At 40.5% G+C, this 21,549-nt stretch overlaps 1 protein-coding gene across 6 annotated transcripts in view; it reads right to left on the bottom strand.

Moving 5' to 3' along the window:
• LOC101001603 (phospholipid-transporting ATPase FetA-like) overlaps positions 1-21,549 on the bottom strand; it is a 111,681-nt gene that overhangs the window by 16,009 nt on the left and 74,123 nt on the right. For all 6 annotated transcript variants that reach the window (XM_009188560.2, XM_009188565.2, XM_009188563.2 and 3 more), the window contains 4 exons: positions 19,420-19,463; positions 12,027-12,189; positions 8,364-8,552; positions 7,542-7,657 (listed from right to left, as the gene is read on the bottom strand). In XM_009188560.2, the coding sequence (XP_009186824.1) occupies positions 7,542-7,657; positions 8,364-8,552; positions 12,027-12,189; positions 19,420-19,463 (512 nt within the window). The remainder of the gene's footprint in view (positions 1-7,541; positions 7,658-8,363; positions 8,553-12,026; positions 12,190-19,419; positions 19,464-21,549) is intronic.

Genomic DNA, 21,549 nt, shown 5'->3' with positions numbered 1-21,549 from the left:
TGCATGTCTTCTTTTGAGAAATGTCTCTCCAGATCTTTTGCCCATTGTTAAATTGGATTATTAGGTTTTTTTTCCTATAGAGTTGTTTGAGTTCTTTGTATATTCTGGTTATTAATCCTTTGTCAGATGAGTAGTTTGCAGATATTTTCTTCTATTCTGTGGGTTGTCTCTCTACTTTGTTGATTGTTTCCTTTGCTGTGCAGAGCTTTTAAACTTAATGTGATCCCATTTGTCCATTTTTGCTTTGATTGCCTGTGCTTGTGGGGTATTACTGAATATATTTTTTGCCCAGACCAATGTGCTGGAGAGTTTCCCCAGTGTTTTCATTTAGTAGTTACATAATTTGAGGTCTTAGATTCAAGTCGTTAATCTATTTTGATTAATCTATTTTGATTTATGGTGAGACATAGGGGTCTGTTTTCATTCTCCTTTACATTTTTTTTTAAATTTACTTAAAAAAATAGAGTCAGGGTTGTGCTTTGTTGCCCAGGCTGGTCTCGAGCTCCTGGGCTCAAGTGATCTTCCTGCCTCAACTTCCCAAAGTGTTGGGATTACAGGCATGAGCCACAATGCCCGTCCTAGTTTAATTATTCTGCATATGAATAACATTGTTTTCCCAGCATCATTTATTGACGAGACTGTCTTTTCCCCAGGGTATGTTCTTGGCAACTTTGTCTAAAATTAGTTTACTGTAGGTGTATGAATTTGTTTCTGGGTTCTCTATTCTGTTACATTGGTCTATGTGTCTGTTTTTATGCCATTGCCATACTGTTTTGGTTACTATAGCTCTATAGTATAATTTAAACTCAGGTAATGTGATTCCTCCAGTTTTGTTATTTTTGCTCAGGAGAGCTTTGGCTATTCTGGGTCTTTTATGGTTCCATATAAATTTTAGGATTGTTTTTTCTATTTCTGTGAAGGATGTCATTGATATTTTGATAGGGATTGCGCTGAATCTGTAGATTGCTTTGGGTAGTATGGACATTTTAACAATATTTACTCTTCCAACTCATGGAGTATCTTTTCATTTTTTTGTGTCCTCTTCAATTTATTTCATCAATGTTTTATAGTTTTCATTGTAGAGACCTTTCACTTCTTTGGTAAAGTTAATTCTGAGGTATTTAATTCTCCCTGTAGCTACTATAAATGGGATTACTTTCTTGATATCTTTTTCAGATTGCTTGCTGTTGGCATATAGAAATGCTATTGATTTTTGTATATTGAGTATGTATCCTGCAACATTACTGAATTTGCTTATCAGTTCTAACAGTTTTTTTGGTGGAATCTTTAGGTTTTTCCAAATATAAGATCATATCAACTGCAAACAAGGATATGATCTTATTTGACTTCTTCCTTTCCAATTTGGGTGTCCTTTATTACTTTCTGTTGTCTGATTGCTCTAGCTAGGACTTCCAGTACTATACTGAATAACAGTGCTGAAAGTGGGTATCCTTGTTGTGTTCCAGATCTTGGAGGAAAGACTTTCAGTTTTTCTCCATTCAATGTGATACTAGGGACTTGGGTGTTGTGATCTAAGTCGTGTCTGCATTAGGAGGCACCCCAAGCCCAGGAACACTGTCATTTTTGCAGACTTGTAGCGGTACAAATGGTCTTGGATAAGATGGTGGTCTTGGATAAAATCTGGAAGAATTATCTGGATTACTAGGCAAAGACTCTTATTTTCTTCCTTTATATTCTCCCAACCAAATGGAGTTTCTCTCTCTCTATGCTGAACTGCCTCGAGCTGGGACACAAGCAACCCTATGACCACCACTGTGACTGTGGTGGCTCAGACCTGAAGCCAGCACAACTCTGGGTCTTGCCCAATGCCCTCTGTAACCACTACCTGGTTACCACCTATGTTCACTCAAGGGCCTAGAGCTCTACAATCAGCAGGTGGTGAAGCCAGCCACTCTTGTGTCCTTCACTTCAGGGTGGTGATTCTCCAAGGCTCCAGCCTGGTCCAGAGATGTCATTTGGGATCCAGGACCCAGAGTCATAAACCCAAAAAATCCACTTGGTGCTTTATTCCACTGCAGTTAAGTTGGCACTGAAACCACAAGACAATGGTTTTTCCCACTCTTCCCTCCCTTCTCTCCCTTTTTCCCAGGTAGTGGAGTTTCTCCTTGTGTCCACCATCATGACAGGCTTATGGGGAGTACTGCCAGGGTACTGATGATGTTCACTTAAGGCCCCAAAGTTCTTCAATCAGCCTGTGGTAAATGCTTCCAGGCTTGGAACTCCCCCTTCAGGGCAATGGGCTATCTTCTGGCCAAGGGTAGGTTTAGAAATGCCATCTAAGACCCAACGCTTGGAATTGGGGGCCCCTAGAGCCTGCTTGTGCTGTGGCCAAGCTGGTAGCTGAGCTGCAAGATAAAGTCCTCTTTATTTTTCCCTCTCCTTTTTTAAAATAGAAGGAGTCTCTCCTTGTAGTCACTACAGTGTGAATATGCTGAGTGACACCTGAAGCCAGCACATCTCACAGTCTAACCCAAGGCCCGTGGCATGTATTACCTGGTTAGTGCTATTGATTATTCAGGACCCTAGGGCTCTTAAGTCTGGAGGTGATAAATCCTGCCAGGACTGGGTCCCCTTCAAGGTAGTGGGTTCCCTTTGGCCCAGGGCATGTCTAAAAATCTCACCTAAGAGCTAGGGCCTGGAATGGGGGCCTCATGACTTTGCCTAGTGCCCTGTCCTACCGTGGCTGAGCTGGTGTCCAAGTTGCAAAACAAAATCCTTTTTATTATTCCCTTTCCTCTCCTCAAATGGAAGGAAGGGGTCTCTTTTGGAGGTATGTGTTGTGCTGCCTGGGGTTGGGGTAGGGGTGGCACTCCCTTAGCCGCCCAGACTAGTGTCTCACTGGGTCTCATGACCCTCCAAGTCCAGTGGCTCTGAACCCAGTACAGGAGTAGGACTTGGCTAGGAGTTGCAGTCCTTGTGGCCTTGACAGCCTGTCAAGTTTATTTAGAACCCAAGAGCACTTTAACCTGTGATGGTGAAGCTTGCAGAAACTCAAGGTATTTTTTTGAGACAGAGTTTCGCTCTTGTTGCCCAGGCTGGAGTGCAGTGGCACTGTCTCAGGTCACTGCGACCTCCACCTCCCGAGTTGAAGCAAATCTCCTACCTCAGCCTCCTAAGTAGCTGGAATTACAGGCATGCACCACCATGTCTGGCTAATTTTTTGTATTTTTAGTAGAGATAGGTTTCTCCATGGTGGTCAGACTGGTTGCAAACTGCAGACCTCAGGTGATCTGCCCACCTTGGCCTCCCAAAGTGTTGGGATTACAGGCGTGAGCCACCGTGCCCAGCCAGAAACTTAAGTTCTGACTGTTGGGATGGGTGATTCCCCTCTGGCTAGGGCTAGTCTAAATGCTCCCTCTGTGGGCACTGGTTGTGTTTTGACTGGGGTTGGCAGCACTGAGTTCCCATAATTGCTGCACTCTCCCTCCCCCAAATTCACAGATACTCTGCACAATGTGGCCACTGCTAGGGGATGCAGGAGGGCTGATGCTAGTGATTCAAGACTGTCTTTCCTACCCTCTTCAGTACACCTTTCAGTGATATGAAGTTAACATCAGATACTCTGATTGCTCATCTGTTTTTGGTTCTTTGAGGGTGATTTTTAATGTAGATAGTTGTCAAATATGGTGTTCCTGTGGGGAAAATGATCAGTGAAGGATTCTGTTTATCCATCTTGCTCCCATCCCTCCACCTGTGTACATGTTTTTGTATGGGTGTATATTTTTATTTCTCTAGGAAATATACCTTGGAGTGGAATTGCTAGGTTATATGATCACTTTATGCTTAACTTTTTAAGGAAATGCCAGACTGTTTTCCAAAATGGCTGTGCTATTTTACTTTCCCATCAGCAATGTAGAGGGGTTACAATCTCTCTGCATCCTTGTCAATGCTTATTATTGTCTGGTTATCTTTCTTTTTCCTTCAAATATTTGATTTTAGCCATCCTAGTGGGTGTAACGTGGATTTTGTGGGTTTGATTTTTGTATTTCTCTAATGACTAATAATGTTGAATAGCTCTTCATGAGCTTATTGGCCATTTGTTCTCTGGCTTCTGGCTGTGTGTTAATGGAGAGTCAAGTTGAGGTGACTTAATAAAATAGCATATTCTCTGATTTATCAAACATTTTTGTGATCTATCTTCATTCTTATTCTGTCCCTTGTTCTCTCCCTAGTCCCCCAACCCTTTGCATATACAGATTTAGAGGTGAAAACCTCAAAGTGTATGGATCTGGTTTTCCTTTCTTGTGCCCGACGGCTGGAGCTACTCTCTCTTTTTGATACATCTCAAATCCTAGAGTGTAGAAGTAAGGTAGGGTAGGGTAGAGAAGGTGCCTTTGATGATTCCAATCCTGTAGACAACAGAGAGAGGTATCGAACAGTCCAGGCCTGATGTTTTCTATTCTAGGTAGTCTGTTCTCATCATGGCTGGGGGGGTAGGGCCTCCCATAACAACAGGTCCTATTCTTTTTATTATTATTATTATTATTATTATTATTATTATTATTATACTTTAAGTTCTGGGATACATGTGCAGAATGTGCAGGTTTGTTACATAGGTATACACGTGCCATGGTGGTTTGCTGCACCCATCAACCTGTCATCTACATTAGGTATTTCTCCTAATGCTATCCTTCCCCTAGTCCCCCACCCCAACAGGCCCTGGTGTGTTATGTTCCCCTTCCTGTGTCCATGTGTTCTCATTGTTCAACTCCCACTTGTGAGTGTGGTGTTTGGTTTTCTGTTCCTGTGTTAGTTTGCTGAGAATGATGATTTCCAGCTTTATCCATGTTCCCGCAAAGGACATTAACTCATCATTTTTTATGGCTGCATAGTATTCCATGGTGTATATGTGTCACATTTTCTTTATCCAGTCTATCACTGATGGGCATTTGGGTTGGTTCCAAGTCTCTGTTATTGTGAATAGTGCTGCAATAAACATACGTGTCCATGTGTCTTTATAGTAGAATCATTTATAATCATTTGGGTATATACCTAGTAATGGGACTGCTTGGTCAAATGGTATTTCTGGTTCTAGATCCTTGAGGAATCACCACACTATCTTCCACAATGGCTGAACTAATTTACACTCCCACCAACAGTGTAAAAGTGTTTTTCCTGACTTTTTAATGATCGCCATTCTTTTTTTTTTTTGTTTTTTTGTTTTTTTGAGATGGAGTCTTGCTCTGTCGCCCAGGCTGGAGTGCAGTGGCGTGATCTTGGCTCACTGCAAGCTCTGCCTCCTGGGTTCACACCATTCTCCTGCCTCCCGAGTAGCTGGGACTACAGGCGCCCGCCACCACGCCCAGCTAGTTTTGTGTATTTTTAGTAGAGACGGGGTTTCACCATGTTAGCCAAGATGATCTCGATCTCCTGACCTCTGATCCACCCGCCTCAGCCTCCCAAAGTGCTGGGATTACAGGCGTGAGCCACTGCCCCCAGCCTAATGATCGCCATTCTAACTGGCGTGAGATGGTATCTCATTGTGGTTTTGATTTGCATTTCTCTGATGACCAGTGATGATAAGCTTTTTTTCATATGTTTGTTGGCCACATAAATGTCTTCTTTTGAGAAGCATCTGTTCATATCCTTCGCCCACTTTTTGATGGGGTTGTTTTCTTCTTGTAAATTTGTTTAAGTTCCTTACAGATTCTGGATATTACCCCCTTGTCAGATGGATAGATTGCAAAAAATTTTCTCCCATTCTGTAGGTTGCCTGTTCACTCTGAAGATAGTTTCTTTTGCTGTGCAGAAGCTCTTTAGTTTAATTAGATCCCATTTATCAATTTTGACTTTTGTTGCCATTGCTTTTGGTGTTTTAGTCATGAAGTCTTTGCCCATGCCTATGTCCTGAAGGGTATTGCCTAGGTTTTCTTGTAGGGTTTTTATGGTTTTAGGTCTTACATTTAAGTCTTTAATCCATCTTGAGTTGATTTTTGTATAAGGTGTAAGGAAGGGGTCCAGTTTCTGTTTTCTGCATATGGCTAGCCAGTTTTCCCAACACCATTTATTAAATAGAGAATCCTTTCCCCACTGCTTGTTTTTGTCAGGTTTGTCAAGTATCAGATGGTTGTAGATGTGTGCCATTATTTCTGAGGCCTCTGTTCTGTTCCATTGGTCTATATATCTGTTTTGGTACCAGTACCATGCTGTTTTGGTTACTGTAGCCTTGTAGTGTAGTTTGAAGTCAGGTAGCGTGATGCCTCCAGCTTTGTTCTTTTTGCTTAGGATTGTCTTGGCTATACAGGCTCCTTTTTGGTTCCATATGAAATTTAAAGTAGTTTTTTTTTTTTTCTAATTCTGTGAAGAAAGTCAATGGTAGCTTGATGGGGATAGCATTGAATCTATAAATTAATTTGGGCAGTATGGCCATTTTCACAATATTGATTCTTCCTATCCATGAGCATGGAATGTTTTTCCATTTGTTTGTGTCCTCTCTTATTTCCTTGAAAAGTGGTTTGTAGTTCTTGAAGAGGTCCTTCACATCCCTTGTAAGTTGTATTCCTAGGTATTCTCTTTGCAGCAATCGTGAATGGGAGTTCACTCATGATTTAGTTCTCTGTTATTGGTGTATAGGAATGCTTGTGATTTTTGCACATTGATTTTGTATCCTGAGACTTTGCTGAAGTTGCTTATCAGCTTAAGGAGATTTTCGGCTGAGACAATGGGGTTTTCTAAATATACAATCATGTCATCTGGAAATGGAGACAATTTGACTTCCTCTCTTCCTATTTGAATACCGATGTGAAAATCCTCAAGAAAATACTGGCAAACAGAATCCAGCAGCACACCAAAAAGCTTATCCACCACAATCAAGTCGGCTTCATCCCTGGGATGCAAGGCTGGTTCTACATATGCAAATCAATAAATGTAATCCATCACATAAACAGAACCAATGACAAAAGCAAACCACATGATTATCTCAATGGATGCAGAAAAGGCCTTCAATAAAATTCAATACCCCTTCATGCCAAAAACTCTCAATAAATTAGGTACTGATGGAATGTATCTCAAAATAGTAAGAGCTATCTATGACAAACCCACAGCCAATATCATACTGAATGGGCAAAAGCTAGAAGCATTCCCTTTGAAAACTGGCACAAGACAAGGATGCCCTCTCTCACTATTCCTATTCGACATAGTATTGGAAGTTCTGGCCAGGGCAATCAGGCAAGAGAAAGAAACAACAGGTCCTATTCTAAAGCAAACTCCAGGTCAGACTATGGAAACTCCTGAATCAAGAACCAGAGAACTATTCTGATTGTTGTAATACTCCCATGGACACAATCCTCATCATGCCTCTGGGGGTACTGTCACACTCAACTCTTTGATATAGAAGTTGGCAATGTGGTCGGCGAAAATCCCACAAAATAAGATAGTTTTATTCTTCTACCAATTAAAGAGACACAGACATCATTATACAGCCATATAGAAACACGATGGCCCAGGGACACATACGTGGCTACATATCCAGATACAGAGAACTACCCGCACCTTCCTTCTCTTGCAGCCTAAACACTTACATCTAAATGTTCCATGGTCACATCACAGAGGGAACTACAGGATGGATGAAGCAGTTCACAGATGATGGTGTCTGCACCCTTGCAAAACAACATTATCCGATCTTCAGGTGTCCGCACTAAAGATAAGCAAATTAAGCAAAGTAACTATCAGTCTCTTATTATAACTTATCTGAGCCAATGAGGGATAATAGGAGGCTATTCCCCATGACACTGTTTCTCCCTTTAATGGAGGCTAAGTACTCAGTGAGTGGTCACACAGGATAAATGATGTGGCGAGGGCTGCTAAAAATGAGAGAGGAACTTACAGAACCAGTTCTTCCATGGGTTCAGTGCTACCCATGGAAGAGTCTGATGTAGAATCACATTTAGTATCTCCAAGTCCCAGACCAAGGCTCATATCTAGTAATGCCACGGGTGAAAAATGACCTTCCTTTTTAGTATGAGGGGCTCAAACTAACTGAGAGAGACAGTATGAATTTTCCCTTACTGTCTGCTCCCATCTCTTATTCCATGTTCAGGCTTTATAAATTTATTCTTTGCCCTCACCGTGGCTTTGAGGGTGCTGACAAGCCACTGCTCAGGAACACTAGGGACTTAGTGTGGACTTAGCATATGGTAGCAAGCCCACATATGTGTGTAAGAGAAAAGTTAAAGGATATGTGAGAAAATAGGGATGGCTGCATGTTTGTATTTGAGGCACATACCTATGAGAAGGTATGTGAGTGGGAGAAAGCATATATGTGTAGATAAAAAAGAAAGGCAATGTGTGAATACGTATGAAGGACAAAGAAGGGGAGAAGGCCAACTAGGAAGGGCACCCACCAATAACAGACATCCTCTTGCGCACATTGTTGAAGTCCAAAATAGTCAGCAGTTGGTAGACTCTGGTTTTCCCCATTTCGACCAGTATGACTGTCTCAGACGTGCGGGAACGGAACACAAAGCCAAAGTTCCTGGCAGCAGTGACCAGGGCACCTTCATCTGGTGACTGAGCCTGGTACACCAGCATGCCTGACAGGAGAGAAGAGGGCAACCAGAGCCCAGAGAGATGAGTAGCTGAAGTCCACCCAGAAGTGACACTGTCTTCTAAATGGTTTATATAAAGATAGAGCCCAGAAAGGGGCATGTTTCTTTAAAACTACCTGACAAGTCTGGCTCTACAAGGCCAGATTGCATAGAACATATCAGTGTTTTCTCCTTTCCTTTTTTTTATTTTTTATTTTCATTTTTTTGAGACAGGGTCTCACTCTGTCACCCAGGCTGGAGTGCAAGTGGTGTGATCACAGCTCACTGAAGACTCAACCTCCCAGGCTCAAGCAATCCTCCCACCTTGCTCTCCCAAGGAGCTGTGACCATAGGTATGCACCACAACTGGCTTTTTTTTTTTTTTTTTTAAAGATGGGGTCTCCCTATGTTGCCCAGGCTGGTATCGAACTTCTGGGCTCAAGTGATCCTCCCTTCTTGGCATGCCAAAGTGCTGAGATTATGGGCATGAGTCACCACACCTGGCCTTCATTTCCATTATTTTCAACTTACTTTACAGAGGTATATGGAACATACAATGTAAACAAACAAACTGAACAGGCAGTTATTCTTTGACTTTAGTGAGTAAAGATGGCTCAGGAAGCTTGTTAAAAATGCTAGTTCCTGGATCTCTCCCAAACTTAACTGAATCCATAATCACAAAATCTGGGAGGAGGGCCTAAGAAAATGAATTTTTAACAAATCTCCTGGGTGATTCTCATGCAGGTGGTCCTGCATAAGTACTCCTGAATAAGACTAACCACGCTTTTAAAAACACTGCTGTAAGAAAATAAGATTGATGATTTAGTAAACTATATAAATATATAGTTTATATATATATATAGAAATATATATACGCAAGTGTTGTCATCTTTGAAAGTCACCCTGGGAAGCTAAATGACTCACCTTATTGAATCAGTCTTTCAATCTGATATTCTTCAAGATATTTCTGCAACTCCTTTGTTAGAATATTGTCACAACTTGAGGTATATTTTAGATTATTTCTCTTCTGAAGGTTGATTTGATTTTTAAAACAGTTATGCATCATTAGAGTCTTATGCTTGTGAATACGGTAGGTGGGGAATATAATTTTAGGTCAGATACAAGATATATCTACTGAACAATTGAGATTATTTTCTTGTGTGTTTCCTGCTCTGTTACTCGGGGCAGTAAACAAGGCCAAGGCCAAATATGTTCAAATAATAGCAGCTTGTTGGAATAGCAGCAGGTCAGAGAAGCATGCGGTGAACGTGACATTGGGTTTTTATCTCTGCTCTTCTTAGCTATAGGATTTTAGGCAAGTAACTTAAGCTCCCTTAGCATCAGTTTCCATTTTTCTGGTTCTGCCTACCTCAGAGGGCTGATGTGAAGACTATATGAGATAATACAAATGAAAGCAATTTGTAAAACTGTAAAGTGATATACAAATATAGGGTGTCACTACTGGTAGTGTTAAGAGTACATTGACTTTAAAGGATGTGATTCATTTGGTTGTCTAAATTCTTTTTTTTTTTTTTAATTTGAGATGGAGTCTCCCTCTGTCACCCAGGCTGGAGTGTAGTGGCACGATCTTGGCTCACTGCAACTTCCGCCTCTCGGGTTCAAGTGATTCTTCTGTCCTCAGCCTCCCAAGCAGCTAGGACTACAGGTGCGTGCAACCATGCCTGGCTAATTTTTGTATTTTTAGTAGAAACGGGGTTTCACCATATTGGCCAGGCTGGTCTTGAACTCCGGACCTTGTGATCTGCCCGCCTCAGGCTCCCAAAGTGCTGGGATTACAAGCGTGAGCCACTGCGCCTGGCCTGGTTATATAAATTCTTCTTTGTTAAGGGAAAAAAGTCTTCTTAATTAATTTATTTATTTTTTGGGACAGGGTCTTGCTCTATCACCCACACTGAAGTGCACTGGCATGATCTTGGCTCACTGCAACTTCTGCTTCCAGGGCTCAGGTGATCTGCCCACCTCAGCCTCCGGAGTAGCTGGGACTACAGGTGCACACCACCACGCTTGAATAATTGTTTTTTTTTTTTTTTTTTTTTTTTACTTTTTGTAGAGACAGAGTTTCATTATGTTGCCCAGGCTGGTCTCGAATTCCTGGAGTCATACAATCCACCTGCTCAGCCTCCTGCTACTGGCATGAGCCACTGCACCCTGCCAAGTCTTAATTTATAATCAATTATTTCTCATTCATTGTTTCTAAAGAGGTTTGGATAAATTAATGGATGACATAGCCAGATCTGGTTACTAAAAAAACTAGGATAGTGGAGATATCTTCAAATTGTGAAGCAACAAGAGGATGACAACTCATCTTTTAGGAGGCCTTGTCAGAGATAGTGGGGCTGATCTGGAGGGCAGAACATCACAGAGCTTCAAGATCAGAAGTTCCCACGGCTACGCTTTCAGGGACCATTCTTTTTTCTTTTTCCTGCCACCCTCCTCAGGATAATTTTTTTTCCCTAGAGATAGGGTCTCTCTGCCACCCAAGCTGGAGTGCAGTGGCACGATCATAGCTCATTGCAACCTCAAACTCCTACCCTCAAGCCATCCTCCTGCCTTAGCCTCCCAAGTAAGTGGGATTACAGGCCTGCAGCACCATAGCTGGCTAATTTTTTTCTTTTTTTTTTCTTACCTTTTCATTTCTTTCTTTTTTTTTTTGTGACAGAGTCTCGCTCTATCGCCAGGCTGGAGTGCAGTGTCACTATCTCGGCTCACTGCAACCTCCAACTCCCTGGTTTAAGCAATTCTCCTGGCGCAGCTCCCCGAGTAGCTGGGATTACAGGCATGCGCCACCACACCCAGCTAATTTTTGCATTTTTAGTAGAGACAGGGGTTTCACCATGTTGGTCAGGATGGTCTTGATCTCCTGACCTCATGATCCGCCCGCCTCGGCCTCCCAAAGTGCTGGGATTATAGGCGTGAGTCACTGCGCCTGGCACCTGGCTAATTTTTTATTTATTTTAAAGTTATTTTTTTTGTAGAGATAGGGGTGGACAGGGGGAATCTCACTTTGTTGTCCAGGCTAGTCTCAAACTCCTGGCTTCAAGCAATCCTCCTGCCTTGGCCTTCCAAAATGCTGGGATTATAAGCATGAGCCACTGCTCTCAGCCTCAGGGATCATTCTATAGTTAGTTACCAGAAAAGTTTCTCTGAAAATGTAGAGCACCATAAAAAATTAAAAGAAATGAAAATAATCTGAAGCTCCCCAGACAGCACCAAGTTTGACTCCTACTGAATGAATGAATCTTCTTTTAAACCAAGAGTTTGTTTTCTACTTGAATACCTCTGGTATTAACAGGAGCTAACACTTATCTTGACTATCCATTCCATTGCCAGACAAAGCTACCTAATAGAAAGTTCTTTCTTAGATTAAGCCATTGCAAAGCATATCAAATCACCCCTACCTCCAGCCTAGACTCCATGACATATTCTCAGTCCATGAAGCTACCTTAGGCCTCTCCTCACCTTCTACTTTTTCTTCTGACATCACGGTATGACACAATGAGAGTGAGCGGAAAAACAAGTGCACCCAGTGATCTCCCTTTTTCACTGCTTCCACCAAAGTCTTGTCATAAAATGAAAACTTAGGATCAGCCAGTTTGTTGTAGGAGAAGTCAACCTTTTCTTTCTGGAACACATAAGCCAGAACAAACTTCTCAGCAGCAGCTTGATACTTTTCAGATCAATTTGGAAGCAGTTTCTGGAATGTGATGAGAACTCCTAGGAGGATGGCAAGGAAAAGCAAGATAAATGAAGGAGATCCTGTGCTGGTTTCTAAGGCCCCTGTAGCTCTGACCTGGATCATCTATTTATCGGGCCAGAAAACATCCTTCCTACAGGAGACAAGCTGGGCACTGCTTGGCAGACCCCTCTTGGACTCATTCACTCCAGCTATTCTGAATGGTTAATGGCTGTCTTCAAACTCTGCTCTTCTAGGTCCCAAATCTATGATAATCATACCTGAGGATAATCAAAACAGAGGGAGTAATTGCTCTGTATTTGTAGGTGGTGTCTGGAAAGAGCATTGTTTCTGGTTGTCCGTTGCCTGATTTTGGGAACTGAGTTTGGAGTAGAGTCCTACATACAGTGGTATCATTGTGTTACACTATTCCTCTCTGGCCCCACCAGAGTTAAAAGGAGGCTAGGGAAGAATATTGCAAGATAGAGCAAGGCCACATGACAAGGAAGCTTCAGTACGTGCTTGTTGTTCACAGACTATATTCCTGCTTGACTTGTCAGCATACCTGATTCTTCCTGCCTCTAACCCTCATGATCACTGACTTTGCTGCTTGTGTTCCTATTTCAGTCCTTCCTTCAATCTTGTGCATAGTCACTAACCATTTTCCTGGCTATGACCTTGGCTCCTTTAGCCATTGACTTTGATTTTCCATTTCAGCTAGGCTGCTTGTAGCCACCTTGGGCAAACACTTTTTTTCTGGCTCAGCTTGGCCCTAATACTTTCTTTCTCTTTTTCTTTCTTTTTTGTTGTTGTTGTTTTGTTGTTATTGTTGAAACAGAGTCTCAGTCACCCAGGCTGGAGTGCAGTGGTGCAATCTTGGCTCACCACAACCTCCACTTCCTGGGTTCAAGCAATTCTCGTGCCTCAGCCTCCCAAGTAGCTGGAATTACAGGTGTGTGCTACCATGCCCAACTAATTTTTGTATTTTTAGTACAGATGGAGTTTCACCATGTTGGCCAGGCTGGTCTTGAACTCCTGGCCTCAAGTGGTCCACCCACCTCAGCCCCCGCAAAGTGCTGGGATTACAGGCATTAGTCACTGCGCCCAGCTGGCCCTAAGATTTTCTTTTCTCCACTCTGGAGTACAATGTTATGAACACATTTCTCCAGCTCATACCAGAACTCTCAAGGATCTTTCTCCAGTTCTCTGTATATGTGGCGTTACTTGGGCTGGGCCCTACTATGTCAAGTACAGATACAATTTTGTTGCTTGGTGCTATGTTGGGAAAAAGGAAGTTTGTAGTGAGGTATATTGGCTCTTTTCTATATCTTACTTAGAGGGAGTTTGTCAGAGCAGCAAGGAGGTATGCTCAGGTCCAGAACCAAGCCTTAGACTTAGCCAACAATAGAGTTATAAGCTCGGGGAAGTTCATGGTTTCAGCAATTTAAGATGACCCATTATACAGCACATGTATCCTAAGGCTTTTCTAGAATTGAGACCTTACAGTGACACATTCTTTGAAACTAGAGGCTAGTGAGTAAGGAGAGACAAGGATGGAAAGGAAGGCATGAGCCAGATCCTGCATTACTATCTTATTACCAATAAGGTGTCATAGTGATTTTCCACCAGAAGTGATGTGGATTCCTGTCAGAGAAAGTCCTCTGGTAGCAGCATGAAGAATATATTGGAACTAGCAAGATGAGAAGCAGGGAGACCAGTTAGGAGACCACTTAGTGATTCACAAGATAAATGATGAAGTAGTGACAATAAATATTAAATTAAGGGGATGGATTTGAAAATATAGAGTTAGAATTGATAGGACATGGATATAAGGAGTAAAAGAGAAGAAGGGTTAGGAATAATTTTATATTCCCTAATTGGGCCCCTGGATAGACAGTGAGACCATTCACTGAGATAGAATACCCAGCAAGAGAAGATTTTTTGACAGACTGAATTGGAGATCCTGAAGACATACAGGTAGTAATGAAGGCAGGCAGTTGTACATATAGTTTTGAAGCTCAGGAAAGAGGTATGAGCTAGTTTATGATCTCCCCTTTCAGATAAGTAATGTTTGAGAACAATGAACCCGTCTGGGTTCAGGACTGAGGCAGGACTGGCTGAGAGTTGCAGAACAGCATGATCTGAGAGGCAGCACTCAGGGATAACTCTGAAATTGAAAGCAAGACAACCAGTCAAACAATGCTGAAAAGCAAGTCCAAGTAGTAGACAAAAGGACAGAAACTGAGGATGACATCTGAGAGGAAGTGGATTCAGAATGGAGGGTAGAAGGTAGCAACTGAGGAAACTCTTGAATTGTTGTGGTATAGCTATAACATAGTTTTTAATAGGATGTCTTTAGCTTTGGCCATGGATGGGAGGGAGTTATCCAGGTTTCCTTGGTTACATGGATTTGGAGGTTATTAGTACATAGGTAGTAGTTAAAGCCATGTAAATATATAAGATTACATGAGTAGACTATACAGATGGAGAAGAGGTTAAATAATAGAGCCCTGAGGGAACATCAGCACCCAATGCAATGAGATGAGAAGAAGCAATCAGACAAGAAGGAAAAACAAGAAGAAATTGTTATTCAATGGAAGTCAAGGGACAAGAGAGCTTTAAGAAAAAGGGGAGTTTAAGAGCGCTAAAATCCACAGAGAAGTTGGGTCAGGATTTAATAACAAGGTAGTCATTCATGACCTTGGCTAGGATAGTTTCAGTGAATATGATAGGACAGAGTCTGAATACATAAAGCAGGCTGAAGAATGAATGAAAGGTGAGGAATTAGAGACTCCTATAATTGCCTGTTTACTTCTGTGACTCCTCCTCTAGGATGCCAACTCTGAAGGTAGGAATCAAGTCTATTTTGTTTTCCCTGAACGTTTTGTACTTACTCAGGGTCTGACATATGGTAGACACTCAATAAATATTTTGGACTGACCGATGGAGACAGATAATGGCTAGAGGGGAATGGAAGAACAAGGTAAGATTATAAGTATTTTTAAAAATAGAATACAAAAAAAATATTAAAAATGTATTGTTAGTGGTTACTTCTGGTTAACAAGCTGTGGCTTTTAAAAGCCCATTTATTTCATTTAAAATTATTATTATTATTTTGAGACAGAGTCTCACTGTGTTTGAGACAGAGTCACTGCAGAGCAGTGGTGCACTCTCAGCTCACTGCAGCCTCCGCCTCCCAGGTTCAGGTGATGATTGTGCCTCAGCCTCCTAAGTAGCTAGGATTACAGGCATGGCCACCATACCCAGCTAATCTTTGTATTTTTAGTAGAGAAGGGGTTTCGTCATGTTAGCCAGGCTGGTCTCAAACTCCTGGCCTCAAGTGATCTGCCCACCTTGGCCTCCCAAAGTGCTGGGATTATAGGCATGAACCACCATGCCTGGCCTAATACTCTTTTTTTTAAGAACAGTTTTAGGTTTACAAAAAAACTAAGCAAAGTACAGAGAGTTCCTGCATACTCCCTCTCTCACCTCCACCCTCCAGTTTTCCCTATCAACATGTTGCATTATTGTGGTACATTTGTTACAACTGATGAACCAATATTGCTACATATTATAAACTGATGGCCATAGTTTGCATCATCTTTGACTCTGTGTTGTGTTTCATGGGTTTGACAAGCACACAATGTCATGAATCCACCATGACAACATCATACAGAATAGTTTCACTGCCCCAAACATCCCCTGTGCTCCACTGCTTTATCCCTCTCCCCACTCTCTCCAAACCCCTGGTAACCACAGATCTTTTTGTTTTTACTGCCTTTATCGTTTTCCTTTTTGCAAAATGTCATATATTTGAAATCACACAGTATGTAACCTTTTCAGATTGGCTTCTTTCACCTAACAATATGAACTTAAAGTTCCTCTGTGGTGTGTGTGTGTGGCTTGATAGCACACTTCTTTTTATTGCTGAATAATATTCCATTGTATGGACATACTAATGTAAACAGTTGAGCTGAGGCCAGGCATGGTGGCTCATGTCTGTAATCACAGAACTTTGGGAGGCCGAGGAGGGCGGATCACTTGAGGCCAGGAGTTTGAGACCAGCCTGGCCAACATGGTAAAACCCCTTCTCTACTAAAAAAACAAAGATTAGCTGGGTATGGTGGCCATGCCTGTAATCCTAGCTACTTAGGAGGCTGAGGCACAATCATCACCTGAACCTGGGAGGCGGAGGCTGCAGTGAGCTGAGATCGTGCCACTGCACTCCAGCCGGGCGATGGAGCCAGACTCTGTGAAGAAAAAAAAAGAAAAAAAAAAAAAGAAAAAAGACAAGCTGAGGAGAAAAAATCATATAAGGGGATATTCAGATATTAAGAAAGAGAAAATACAGGATTGACTGAGGTTCCTGAAGAAGTAGGAAGGGATGGAATCTAGAATATATAGATTAGTACTGAAGGAAAAAGTTATACCTTTTTTGAGACTGAAGGAAAGGAGGTAAAGGCGGGTTAAAATATATGTACAGAGGAGGATATTTAGCTGATAGTTTGGATTTTTCTCAGTAAAATAGAAGGGAATATCATTTGGTACATACTGGGGGGCCAGGGGAGCGTGGTAGAAGGCCTGAGAATGGTGATTGTCTAGAAAAGCTGATACGGAGAATAAAATATGAAGCCAATTACAAAATGGTGAAAAATTTGCCAAGTAGCACTGGGACAGAGGACAGTGGAGTCTCTGAATTTGTAATGGTTTTATGATCTCCAAAATAGTGCTCAACACTCTCAGATTAGAAACAGAGCAGGATCGATGGCTTGGTTAATTCAAGGTTGAGATTTGTTTAGTGATTAAAGAGAAGAAAAGGAGAACTAGTAAGGTACTGAGGATGCTTATGATCTCAGGGTACAGACAGGCAAGCTAGGAAAGGAAGTAAAGTTGTAAGGAATTGATAGACTGGAGAAAAAGGAAAGCCAAGGGTTTATAAATCTCCATGAGATAAAAAAGCAGGAATACTTAAAAAAAATCTCAATTACTGAGCCATGTGCTGATAATATGGAGGAATAAGGTTTGTGATCTAAGATTGTGAAAAGAAAGTTTATAATTCCACAGTAGTACAACTCTGGACAATGACATAGTAATATGGAAATGGGTGATACAGAGAGATCATCTGAAGGATTCTTTCAGATACCTGAAAGAGTCCACAGTGATAGGTCGTCCAATAAAGATGACAATACCCCCCAAAACACTAGCAGTGATTGGGAGGGGAGGGAGAAGTTTCAGAGCCCTCAGTGAATGGGGTGTAGAAGCCAGAAGCTTCCTAGATAGCAACAACAAGAAGAGTTAAAGATGATTATAGCCAGAGTCATAAGCATCACAGGAAGAAAGACCGTGTAGGAGAGAAAACCTAATGATTAAACATGGCACAGGATAATGAGGGCAACACCTTTGGGCTTATCGTATCCAGAGTTTATGGTATGCAGAGTATGAGAGAGATGGAAGAAAAAGAAATGTTCTCAGGGAAAATCATGTTTCAATTAATGAAGGGATTGAGGCTACAGGTAAGTTTGTTTATAAGAGAACAAAGAGTCCAGTGATTAGTGAAAAACGTGTTATGGTCAATCAGTCGTGGACAGAAGAGGGAGAGGAAAGAAACTCCAGGAGGGATTTACTCCCTAGAAGCTATAACTTTGCCTATATTGCCAAGTTCATTAGCCGAGCCCTGGAAGATGATTTAAGGCAAATCACTGAATTTCCTTCCCCTTCCCAATCTCTTTGGATGGATAGGGGTAAGAACTGGAGTCAGATGTTTGGTATATAAGTCAAGTGGCCAAGAGTTTGGAATTGGGTCTGGCAAAGGGATAAGGTGAGAAATACCCTGAAGGCAACAGAGGAACCCCTATGAAGGGATACTTAAAAACAAACCCATAAACAAAAGCGGGGTCCAATACTAGAGAAAACAGTAAAAATTAACCAGCTAGAGATAAGAAAAATTAATAGGAAGATATTTTTATAATTTTATAAAGACTGTTGAATATGTCACAAATCCTTAAGTTATAAAGGAAAATGACTGATTTGATTACATGACTTAAAAACTTCTACACAAAATATTATTTAAAAAATTAAAAATCAAAAGACAAAATGGGAAAAATAACTGTAACATATGCACCAGACAAAGGAAGAGCTGGTATTTTTACTGTATAAAGAGCATTTTCAAATAAGAAAAAAAGGCCGAAGAATATGAATAGACAGTTCACAAAGTAAGTGTAAATGGGCAATAAAGAGATGATAAGGGGAAGAAAAATAAGCACATAAAAATGATTCAATCTAGTTAGTAATCAAAAAAGGTAAATTAAATAATTAGATACTATTTTTCATCAATTAAATTTCAACAGATTAAAAATTGTTAATACCAGTTCTGACAAGCATATGGGGGGAAAGAAATTGTCATATATTTTTGGTGGGATTATAAAGTTATGCAAATCTACCTGGAGGGCAATATGGCACTATCTAATGTATTAAAACATGGCTACATTTTGACCAACAAATTTTACTTCTAGGACTTTATTCTAAAGAAATAATTATCAGAAAGGTAGACAAAATGTATGTGCCATAATGATTACCAAAATGTCATTTGTAATCACAAAAGAAAATGGAATAAAAATAAGAAATTAAATAAATTAAGGTACACTGATAGAATTGAATAGTAGACACCCATTCAAAATGATGATGTAAACCTAGACCTACTGACATGGAAAGATGATGACAATAATAGTGTCAAGTGAACAAAAGGAAACTGGAAATAATATGCATACTATGATTTTGTCTCCTCCATCTTCTAGATCTAGATGTACATATGTGTGTGTGTATATACATATGAAAAGCATAAGATATACTCCCTAACTTTACATTGGCTATCTAAATGGGATGGAATACTTTTAACTTTCTTCACACATTTCTGTATTGTTTAAATTTTTTTTACAATGAGCATGGATTATTTTTTAAAGAGAAAAAGCCAATAAAGCTATTTTTGTTTAAAAAGAACAAACGAAGATCTTCAGAATTAAACATAGGTCATTTACATAATGCTTTCTGATATTTCTGATATTACAGGGCCAATAAAAGCTTTAATATTTCAGTGGCTAAGGGAGTCTCAATTTGTGCTTCTCTGAAGCACAGCCTCACTTAGCTCCCACATGCATTTCCCATAGAGCTGTAATCACTCACCTCAGAGACTGTCACCCTCTGTCCATCCTTGTCATAAGTATCACCTGTTGGTAAGTGAACACAGCAGAGACTTGGCAAGGGTTTTAAAGGAGGGTTTGAATTTCTTTAAATTATGGTTAAAAAAATATATATATATAATCACATAAAACTTGCCATTTTAACTATTTTAAATGTAAAATGCAATGACATTAATTATATTCACAATGTTGTGCAACAATCACCACTATATGTTTTCAACATTTTTTCAGCACTCCAAACAGAAACTTCCCATTTCTTCCCACCACCAGCCCCTAGTAACCTCTAATCTATTTTCTGTCTCTATGAATTTGCCTATTCTAGATAGTTCACATAAGTAGAATCATAAAATTTTTGTCTTTTTGTGTTTAGCTTACATCATTTAGCGTAATGCTTTCAAGGTTCATCCATGTTGTAGCATGTATCAAATTTCATTACTTTTTAATGGATGATTAACATTCCATTGTATGTATATGCTGTACCACATTTTCTTTATCCATTCATATGTGGATGGACATGTGGGTTATTTCTACCTCTGGACTTACGTGAATAATGTCACAATGAACGTTGGTATACATGTATCCGAGTTGTTGTTTTCAAGTTTTGGGGTTATATACCTAGGAATCAAATTGCTGGGTCATATGGTGATTTAAAGGAGGGGCCTTAAAAGCTTATTTATTCTGATCCCTTCATCCTAGACTTGCAGTCAAGCTGCCCCCAGTCTCCTCAGGCCACCTAGCTCCCAGTGCCCAGTAAGCTCCTTTCCCTAACCCAATGGTAAGAAGAGTTTTGCTTGGGCTTCAACTCTTCCCTCCTAAGTGAGAATAAGATGAAGCTAGAAGTGAAACGCTTCACACCTCAGAAAGCTCTCCAATCATAAGAGTTACCCAGAAGAGATGTGGACTTAGTTTTAGAGTGTTTGGGATTCTTGACCAGTGGATGACAGACAGAATCGGGGTAGAAGACATATCTGATGCCAAGCATGGAAACACTCATGGTCCTTTTCAACTTTACCCAGTATATGGTCAGGTCTTAAAACGAGCCAGAGAATTAAAAGGCTCACCCAAATCAACTCATCCAAAAATAAGCCTTCAGAGTTTATATAAATGAAAATTTGTTTGACATGGTTACCAAACAAATAATAAGAAATATAGGAAATAATAGGAAATATTAGAGTGCTCTAGTTTTTTTTTTTTTTTTTTTAAGACAGGAGTTTCATTCTTGTCATCCAGGCTGGAATGTAGTGGCGTGATCTTGGCTCACTGCAAACTTCACCTCCCGGGTTCAAGTAATTCTCCCACCTCAGCCTCCCAAATGGCTGGGATTACAGGTGTGGGCCATCATGCCTGCTAATATTTTTGTATTTTTAGTTGAGATGGGGTTTCACCATGTTGGCCAGGCTTGTCTCAAACTCCTGATCTCAGGTGATCCGCCTGCCTCAGCCTCCCAAAGTATTGAAATTACAGGCATGAGCTAACGCTCCCGGCCTAGCTTTTTTTAAATTCAAAAATTTCAATTATTTATTGATATGAAATTTACTTAACATATAATTATCCATTTTAATGTGTACAATTTAGAGGCATTTAGTGCATTTATAATGTGCAACTACCACCTCTCTCTAGTTTAAAAACTTTTTTATCACCCCAGAAAGATTATCCCATGTGTTCTAGTTTTTTAGATGTGATTACCTTCTTCTGTTAGCTAGGACACTGGGTATGAGTGTTCACACACACGAAGACTTTATCACAAAAACAAGCTTATGCTTAAGGCATAAGATAAATAAGGGACTGGGCCTGGGAGACACTGATCAAACTCTGACTACCCTTTGATGGTTTCTCTTAATAATATTTATTGTTCTAAAGGGAAATCAGGAAATTAGCAGCTTCAGTAATACATTGACTGCTCCATTTATGTATTTTTAATTTTATTATTAATTGACAAATAATTGTATATATTTATGGATACAATGTGATGTTTTCATATATGTATACACCATGGAATGATTATATCAAGCTAACTAACATATTCATCATCTTGCAAACTTATTTTTTTATAGTGAGAACACTTAAAACTCTTTTAGCAATTCTGAAATATGCAATGCATTATTATTAACTA

Source organism: Papio anubis, chromosome 13 (assembly GCF_008728515.1).
Source record: "Papio anubis isolate 15944 chromosome 13, Panubis1.0, whole genome shotgun sequence".
Taxonomy (NCBI): domain Eukaryota; kingdom Metazoa; phylum Chordata; class Mammalia; order Primates; family Cercopithecidae; genus Papio; species Papio anubis.
Note: the sequence above shows the minus strand (reverse complement) of the source record. Positions and strands in the feature narration are given on the sequence as shown.